The sequence below is a fragment of the Haliotis rubra genome, unplaced genomic scaffold (genome assembly GCF_003918875.1).
Source record: "Haliotis rubra isolate DU_JTF1 unplaced genomic scaffold, ASM391887v1 Scf252, whole genome shotgun sequence".
Taxonomy (NCBI): domain Eukaryota; kingdom Metazoa; phylum Mollusca; class Gastropoda; order Lepetellida; family Haliotidae; genus Haliotis; species Haliotis rubra.
Window position 1 is genome coordinate 706,024 of NW_025766581.1, and position 9,724 is coordinate 715,747.

Below are 9,724 nucleotides of genomic sequence, written 5' to 3' on the forward strand. Positions count from 1 at the left end.
ACAGGGTATAGCGTCTTGAGCGAGTGAGTGTGATATTTTTGCTGCTTTTAGCAGTGTTCCAGTTATATCATTGCAGGGGATGCCAGAAATGGGCTTCACACATTGTACCCATATGGGGTACATGGGGATACAAACTGGACTTAGCATTTGCTTAGTAAGGAGGTGTCACCCTATATATCTAGTGGTCATCAGGAGTTCATTCCGTGTTGTCTTGTGTCATGCTTCTGGGAGTATATCCAAGATAATTGTTAAGTAACATGTGGAAAAACTTGTTATACAAACTTTATGCTCTATTGTATTGTTTTGTATAAAACCTGTTTGTAATGCTTCATCAAATATTTTTGGCTGAATAAGATATGGGTAATAACCATCATGATATTAACAGACAGATTAAGTATATTGGTAGGGACTGACTAGTATATTCCAAGGGAACAAGGATGGACTAGTATAATGGAGTAAGGATGGATGAGTATATAGGTATGGATCAAGGATGGACAAGTACATAAGTATCGATCAAGGATGGACTAGTACATAGGTATCGATCAGGGATGGACAAGTACATAGGTATCGCTCAAGGATGGACTAGTACATAGGTATCGATCAAGGGTGGACAAGTATAATGGGAGTAAGGGTGGACAAGTACATAGGTATCGCTCAAGGATGGACTAGTACATAGGTATCGATCAAGGATGGACAAGTACATAGGTATCGATCAAGGATGGACTAGTACATAGGTATCGCTCAAGGATGGACTAGTACATAGGTATCGATCAAGGATGGACAAGTACATAGGTATCGATCAAGGATGGGCAAGTACATAGGTATCGATCAAGTCCAATATAAAATATAAAACATGCTATGTTTTATATAGCACATCATCAGTCCAACTGGCCAACTGATGATGATCCACATTCCCAAAGGTAATGGTCACAGTCCAATATCGTTTAATCACAGCAGCCCAAGAGAAAAAGTATTCATGAGTCAGACTGCACAGTTGTTTGTTTGTTCTTTAACACAGCAATATTCCAGCTATATGGCGGCTGTCTGTAACTAATCAAGTCTGGATCAGACAATCCAGTGATCAGTATCATGAGCATCGATCTATGCAATTGGGATACGATGACATGTGCCTGACCACCCCATCCCGTTAGTCACCTCATACGACAAGCATGGGTTGCTGAAGACCAATTTTAACCTGAAGTCAGACTGCATAGATACTGTTAGGAAATGTTGAAGGATTAGATGGAGCTGCTGATGCAATATTCACCACTTTTGATGCATTATTTAGCCACTGTTTTGAGGGTGGCATTAGAATGTTCTTTCAGGATATGATATGTCTGTGTATGTGCCAAAGTTTCTTTTTGAGTTTGTAAAATCATTTGCTACCTGTGTATGTTTTCATTGCAGTATTTCATATCAATGAGGGCAAGTATTCTTACTTTCCTTGTTCATACATGTTTGAACTTGTAAATATATACTAGAAAAAGTGCTATATAAAACATGATTATTCTGTTTGTGTGTTGTTGATCATTGATAAAAATGGCAAGGGACCTGGGTGCCATTAATATGGTGACCTTAACTCCCATACCTAAACATAGACTTCAGGTAGTCGTAGCGCTAAGGTTACCGTATCTCCCATACCTATACATAGACTAAGGTAGTCGTAGCGCTAAGGTTACCGTATCTCCCATACCTAAACATAGACTTAAGGTAGTCGTAGCGCTAAGGTTACCGTATCTCCCATACCTATACATAGACTTAAGGTAGTCTTAGCGCCAAGGTTACCGTATCTCCCATACCTATACATAGACTTAAGGTAGTCGTAGCGCTAAGGTTACCGTATCTCCCATGCCTATACATAGACTTAAGGTAGTCTTAGCGCTAAGGTTACCGTATCTCCCATACCTATACATAGACTTCAGGGTTACAGTCCCATACCTAAACATAGACTAGGTAGTCTAAGGTTACCGTATCTCCCATACCTAAACATAGACCTCAGGTAGTCTTAGCGCTAAGGTTACCGTATCTCCCATACCTATACATAGAAGGTTACCGTATCTCTACCTATACATAGACTTCAGGTAGTAGCGCTAAGGTTACCGTATCATAGACTTCAGGTAGTCTTAGCTAAGGTATACATACATAGACTTCAGGTAGTCTTAGCGCCAAGGTTACCGTATCTCCCATACCTATACATAGACTTCAGGTAGTCTTAGCGCTAAGGTTACCGTATCTCCCATACCTAAACATAGACTTCAGGTAGTCTTAGCGCTAAGGTTACCGTATCTCCCATACCTAAACATAGACTTAAGGTAGTCGTAGCGCTAAGGTTACCGTATCTCCCATACCCAAACATAGACTTCAGGTAGTCTTAGCGCTAAGGTTACCGTATCTCCCATACCCAAACATAGACTTCAGGTAGTCTTAGCGCTAAGGTTACCGTATCTCCCATACCCAAACATAGACTTCAGGTAGTCTTAGCGCTAAGGTTACCGTATCTCCCATACCTAAACATAGACTTCAGGTAGTCTTAGAGCTAAGGTTACCGTATCTCCCATACCCAAACATAGACTTCAGGTAGTCTTAGCGCTAAGGTTACCGTATCTCCCATACCCAAACATAGACTTCAGGTAGTCTTAGCGCTAAGGTTACCGTATCTCCCATACCTATACATAGACTTCAGGTAGTCTTAGTGCTAAGGTTACCGTATCTCCCATACCCAAACATAGACTTCAGGTAGTCTTAGCGCTAAGGTTACCGTATCTCCCATACCTAAACATAGACTTAAGGTAGTCGTAGCGCTAAGGTTACCGTATCTCCCATACCTAAACATAGACTTAAGTTAGTCGTAGCGCTAAGGTTGTGTTGTACAACAGCACCCTGGATGGCTCTATGGGGTTTATTAATGTGTTTGAGTAGGGTATTCATGTTAACTGCTGCATGACCTTCAGTGGGCCAGCACAAGTACAGAGGAGAACATGTTCAAGTAATAATAAATAATAATAATATTATTTATAATGCGCTGAATTCCACACTTAGACATAGAACATGCACGGATGCACACACACACACAGGGTTCTCTGTGTGTCTCAAATAATGCATACTCTCTGAATGTTTATAATTTTGAACAGAAAAAGATTGCTCCATTTAGATTGAAAAGGAGTCATAATGAGATCTGCGATTCATAACCTGAGGAAAATCAAGACTTGCTTTCACTTAGACTTTTTAAAAGAAATGCATGCTGAGCACAAGATGCCGGAAGAACATGTCTCTGTCAGGACATGCGCCATGTCTGTACAGAAGATTTCAAATTGAGCCTGGGTCAGGGCAACCTAGCCCGAAATACATTTCTAAAACATCTAGCCCCGGCTTGTGAGTTTTAAAAAAATCTATGCAAAATCTATGCAAGGACTGGCCCATTGCCAAAATGCGGAGCTTTTCAAAAGGTTATAAAACCACCCGACATGATTACCCGTCCTCCAGACATTCAGCTATATGAGGGGATCAATGATTGTATGCAAGTTGCATATGTAAATATTGACCTGCTTTTTTAAAAGAATCTGACTGTTGTAACCCTACCAAATGAACTGTGTGGCTTAGAATACACACACAAAATCAACAGCATGGTCGTGAGACACCATGAGAGGTAGTTTTCGGCTCCGCTGCTCTGACAAACTATGCATAAAGAATAGCGATACATTGTGTACTTGTCACAGAACAGTGCACTTATGTCACTGTCATTTCAATGGAAAATACTTCATATGAGCATTCCCCCTGGAGATACACATCCTTGGGGACCGCGTCAGGTGATGAATATTACATACAGAAATTCATTTGATCGGACTCCAGTTTTTCATCTTTCATCGTTTTGCTGAGTTCTTATGTGCCAGGGGTAAACTCATTAAGCAGATGACGCGTGTTCTGTCAAGTTTCAGGGCAGAACCAGCAAGACACAAGCTAAACAGTTGAGAACTGGGTGGTTAACTTCTGTGACACCAACATTTGAATCCTTGCTTCAGTTATTACTGATAGCTGACACACAAACAGGAGTTACATGAGTGAGTGGGGGAGTTGGGTTTTACGCCGCTTTTAGCAATATTACAGCAATATCAGGGCGGGGGACACCAGAAATGGGCTTCACACATTGTATCCATGTGGGAAATCGAACCCGGGCCTTTGGCGAATGCTATAATCACTAGGCTACCCCACCGCCCCAGGAGTTACATGACATCCAAAGTCAGTGTTATGTTAGAAACCAGGGTCCCGATCCACAAAGCGTTCGTAACGTTACGACCTGTCGGAACTCTATAGTTTAACACAGGGTTACGAACGTCGTAGCGCTACAAACGTTTTGGGGATTAGGACCAAGGGTCCCGATGCACAAAGCACTTGTTAAGTTATGGCCCATTGTAACGTATAGTTTGCGAACATCGTCGTGCTAACAGACGCTTTGTGGATCCGCGCCTGAACGGGAACTGTTCCCTTAAGAAGTTCTTGGTGACTTTGACACTGTCAAGGGATTCTCACGTTCTAATTGGCATCGTCAGGTATACATGGTTACATAACGTCTACACGGTTCATAGGTCCACGTCCAAACACTTTGACTTCCCCCTTGAGACACACATACAGCTGGTCCTGATCGTCCACACATAATCCATAGGGTTTGATAATACCGTCCTTAATGCTCAAAACATGCCTTACAAACTGACCATCTTCAGATAGGTGTATTATGACATTAGCTCCCCAATCTGCTAGGAAAATATCCCCGGAGTTTGTGACAGTAATTCCACGCGGATGTTGTAGACTTCTCTCACCCCTTGGCATGTCCGCAAAAACGACTTCTCCATCTGGCGACAGGCAGTAGACAAATTTGGATCCGTAGTCCGAGACCAGAATATTTCCTGTCTGTGACGCACAAATATAATATGGAATAGGAACGATTTCCTGACCAGTGTCTGGTACAGAAACTGACCTCAAGACACATCCATCCATATCCAAGATGTCGATGCTAAAAGTTAAGGAAGCTGCTGCTATAGTTAAATCGGTCAGCGCGGCCAGACCACGGTACTGCCTGCATGTCTCCAGAACAGACAGAAGTTGAAGATCTGGAGTTGCCTCGACCAGAACTATACGATTTGGCGACACCGCTGCTGCAATCCTATTGGAGGAAAGTTTTGCTAGACCTAGGGGTTTTTCTTTCGTCATTACCTTTGTATTATATTTCCGACCATCCTTGGTGTAGAAGGATTTGAGACAGTTATTGTTGTGGTCAGAGACCACCATAACCAGGGAGCCTTTCACGGACAAAACTGCCACGTCAACAACTTCCGGTGTTTCCGTGTCACCGTCGGTGCGGATGTTGATGCTTTCCACGCATTCTGAAACATGCAAATCATCTCCTCCATGAGATTATAGCTGACTTGTCAAATCGTACTGACGCATTTGTCAAAGCAAATCACAAACTGATATGTAAGTCCGCTTACTGCTTGCGTACCCAGTCAATAACGGAGTAGGGTTTGGCGCCGCTTTCAACATCGGGAGAACATCACTCCACATGTTTAAATCGAGCCCCCGTTTTTTGCCAACCATTAAACCATGAGACACCTCGTCATTCTTTTATGAAATAGTAGACTAGCAGCGGCCTTAGATATAAGCTTTGAACCCACCCCTGGATGAATAACATATTTTGATATCTAACAGTAATGCATGTTTCCAATGACAAACCTGAAACAGTATGACAAGTACGAGATACAAAGTCAATGAGATGTTTGTAACATATTTTTGATTTCTTGTTTAGTTTCTTGTTTAAGCCGCACTCAGCAATATTCCAGCTACATGGCGGCCGTTGTAAATAATCGAGTCTGGACCAGACAATCATATGATCAACAGCATGAACATCGATCTACGCAACTGGGATACGATGACATGTGTCAACCAAGTCAGCGAGCCTGACCACCCCATCCCGTTTGTCGCCTCTTTCGAGAAGCATGGGTTACTGAAGATCAAATTTTGATCATGTACCGATTTATACATATTACAATATAAATGTATAAAATGTAAGATAGGCCTACGTTTCTTATCGTGCAAGTGGTAAACATATAATGAATATCAGCGAACATAAGTACAGTATTCACGGTTGAGTCTTTCAGTCTATCGACTAGTGACACTAGAATCCAGGGCCCCGTTTCACAAAGCTCTCGTAAGCCTAAGATCTCGTATTTTTTCTCGTAGCATTCGTACTCCCTATGTTACAGTATAGGAGGTACGAATGCTACGAGAAAAGTTACGAGATCTTAGGCTTACGAAATCTTTGTGAAACGGGGCCCTGTTGTTTTAGCATTAGAGCAGGTTCACAATGTCGTCTTCTTTCCCTACATAACTTGCACACCTTGTAAAGTACGTTTTCAATCTGCGACTAACAATTTCTAACCGGGGTTCTATTTCGGAAGCGTTTTATTCAGTTCTGTGTTGTCACCGACATAATAGCTTGACTGTAATTCATTAATCGACATTGAACACCCTGTTACTTGCCGAGCAATGACAGCCTATGTCATTGTTGTGATTAATTTGTGGAGGTGTATGTCTCAATGCATTTTATTACCTTGACTCACAAACATGGGGGTCCGGGGACCACTAATTATGAGTTTTAGAGGTCCTTGCAGGCAATATGAAATGCCTGCGATGTAACGGTGTATAGAATTGTACGTTTGGCTAATGGTTTTAGAGTATGGAATTAATCATTGATCATATTGACTATAAGCTAGTGGATGAAATGATGCACGTAACTGCGTTGAACGAAACAACCAAACACTAAGCAAAGTCATAGATGTGTTGTGGATACAGTGAACAATATTGTGCGTCCCTTAAGACACAATGAATTGTATTCTACGTCCATCCCTTACATTTGTGCGAGCTGGACGCACATTTGAGCAATAAATATCTACCAAAACATATTTCTTGAATAATTATGTAAATACACGCAATAATCAATGAATATTAGCATAATAAAGATACTTCATTGCAGCTCTAGATCCTATACGCAGTTATTTTATACTACATGTGTATTTTTATATGCTTGGCCTTAAACGTATTGTAGACAATATATACAGCTTGCTGCTTCAAGATATTTCATCCATGTATTATTGGTTATCAACATCGTTGAACATTTCCATGAGTTTTTCACCCATTGTTTCGTATTCTTATTTCTCAGTATTATAAAAAGATCTGCGTAGAACCACGTTCGTAAGACTACATACAGAGTTAGCATTTAAGGCGTTTGTCGATCGACAGCATGTATTCAGATATTTGCATCGATAGCTATCACATAGCTGCATCGAGAGTTATTCACACATTTGCATCGAGAGGTATTTGCATGCTTGCATCGAGTGCTATTCACATATAAATTTACATCGAGAGTTATTTCTCATATTTGCATCGTGAGATCTTCACACACTTGCATCGAGAGCAATTCACATATTGACATCGAGAGTTACTCACATATTTGTTTCAAGGGTAATTCGCATGTATACATCGAGAGGTATGCACATGTTTGCATCGAGTGATATTTACATATAGATTTACATCGAGAGTTATTCCCATATTTACATCGAGAGCTATTCCCATATTTGCATCGAGAGCTATTCACAAATTTGTATCAAAGGTTATTCACATATTTACACCAAGGGTTATTCACATTTTTGCATCAAAGTTATGGCATCATCTCTGATCAAATATCAGTTAGATATTTCCCAACTTGTGTTTGTCGGTGGCTAGGCCGACTGCGTTTCGTTGTACCCTGACAGTTTGGAGTGTTGGTCTTAATATCAATCACCGGTGCGTTAGACCCAGACTTAAATAGGGGCGGTGGGGTAGCCTAGTGGTTAAAGCGTTGGCTCGTCACGCCGAAGACCCGGGTTCGAATCCCCACATGGGTACAATGTGTGAAGCCCATTTCTGGTGTCCCCCGCCGTGATGTTGGTGGAATATTGCTAAAAGCGGCGTAAAACCGTCAGACTTAATCATATCCAGGCCTGCGTGATGGAGCCTGACCAATCGTAGTGGGGCTTTAAACAACAAAGAAGATTTAGAAAAACCCTATTCTATCTAAATAATTAGTAATCTTTTTAATGCAATATACCTCTCAAACGAAGTTGAGAACTATCCGATTCCTTTGAATTTAACAGTTGTTCTGTCTTTTAGTAATGGTGGCACACTAACACTGGAAAGTCTGATTTCATATGAGATACCATTATAAACGCTCCACATGCACGTCTCCTGGGTCACGCTGACTTTAATAAGATGCATGTCACTTCACAAAATCCTACCTGACGTTTATATTTTCAGGTTAAAGGCCTCACGGTTCATTTTCTCGTTAGTGTTCAATACCGCGCCGAAACCCTGTCATTGTACACCTACACGGACGGACATTTGGGAAGAGGATTCCGTTTGGTGATTATCGAACAAGTATTCGTCGCTTTTTGTATTAAGTCAAACCAACAACAACAACATTCAAAATTTGGATTACTATATTGGTGTTATGAAATAACTTTATCATTATGACTGTCAAGTAAATATCACTGGCTAGTCTTTTCCCGAAAACCTGGTGTCATTATTGGTATTACGTGATTCAGTAATAATAACTTTAATCACCGTTGGACCTTTTTCTGCCAAAAGATAATCTGTTTCGCCAGACAATGGAGATTTCGTATTGTCTAACGTTGATGTTTTTTATTAGCGTTAGCAGATCTTGTATTCGATAAATTCGAAACTTGGTAACTACTTAATAAACCTTTATAGTTAACGAAACATTTTTATCTGTAATAATTTGGTCCTACGTGATTGCTATCGGATGAATATCACATGAGACAGATGTCACTTACCATATTTAGAGCCCATCTTCCTGTGTTGTGGTGTTATCTGGGACGACCATCTGTGGCGATGCAGCATATGATTGTGGTGGCTACAGTGCTGTCGGATTTAGCGGAAATACTTCCTTGCAATTCTCTTAGTCATAGTAACAACGACATAGAGCTATTTCCTTGTTTGAAACGATGGGTCAGTACAGGGTTAGACGTCGGTATGGTCGACAATGACGAGTGACGAGACTAACTGGTTTAGTTCGTCACCAGCTTCGCTGCAAGGGCGATACTGTATGCTAAAAGAGAAATGATAGATTACATGATAAAAGTTCAAAGTTCTGTTATCATCAGCTCGATAAAATATCAACGAAAGACAATCGCAAAAGCTAGACAGGCAAAGATCACTGATAAGAAAAAAGTGAACGAGAATGCAAGCTTGTTAACTGTGTCACTGTATCCTCGTCAGCATTATTAACGATCACTCGGGTGTCTGTTCATGAAATGTGTCTCTTGGACACTAAAGAAAAATTATCTTGGCCTTAAGAAGATCTTGACTTCAAAAATAGAAAGGTATGAAATTTCGGAAAATTAATTATTCACAGATTACCAGATTAAAGAAGTTACTATTCAAATATTAAACCCCTGACTGTAAGTTTAGCGAAGTAACACCCAAATTAAGTCGACATAAGGTCAAAACTGTCCAATAAGTATCTACTGGCGAAAGATGACCCATTACTCACCTGTCAAGGTGAAACGATTCCTGGCGAAGTATTGGTAGCAACCGGCTACTTAAACCAGAAGCGCAGACTTCTGAGAGGACAACCGGCCTTAAACAGCTACCAGAGTTGCCTAACCTCCTGAGCGAG

At 40.9% G+C, this 9,724-nt stretch overlaps 1 protein-coding gene and 1 long non-coding RNA gene across 3 annotated transcripts; one reads left to right on the forward strand and one right to left on the reverse strand.

Moving 5' to 3' along the window:
• Positions 1-388: 388 nt before the first annotated feature.
• LOC124279571 lies at positions 389-1,512 on the forward strand. Of its 2 annotated transcripts, none has more exons than XR_006899416.1 (2): positions 389-593; positions 648-1,512. It is a non-coding gene; the product is annotated as an uncharacterized LOC124279571 (long non-coding RNA). The 2 variants fall into 2 exon arrangements; XR_006899415.1 differs by having other exon boundaries at positions 389-535.
• A 1,944-nt stretch (positions 1,513-3,456) lies between these two features.
• On the reverse strand, positions 3,457-9,724 carry LOC124279567 (tripartite motif-containing protein 3-like). The gene is made up of 3 exons (XM_046715406.1): positions 9,599-9,724; positions 8,880-9,154; positions 3,457-5,378 (listed from the first exon to the last, which is right to left on the reverse strand). Exons 2-3 carry the CDS (start codon positions 8,944-8,946, stop codon positions 4,558-4,560), a joined length of 888 nt encoding a protein of 295 aa, XP_046571362.1. The 5' UTR covers positions 8,947-9,154; positions 9,599-9,724; the 3' UTR covers positions 3,457-4,557.

Bases quoted from the DNA above. Each gene is read 5' to 3' on its own strand.
- LOC124279567 (XM_046715406.1), bottom strand. From the start codon at position 8,946: ATGCTGCATCGCCACAGATGGTCGTCCCAGATAACACCACAACACAGG. The intron at 5,379-8,879 runs GTAAGTGACATC...TGCATGTTTCAG, and splicing joins GAAGATGGGCTCTAAATATG to AATGCGTGGAAAGCATCAAC.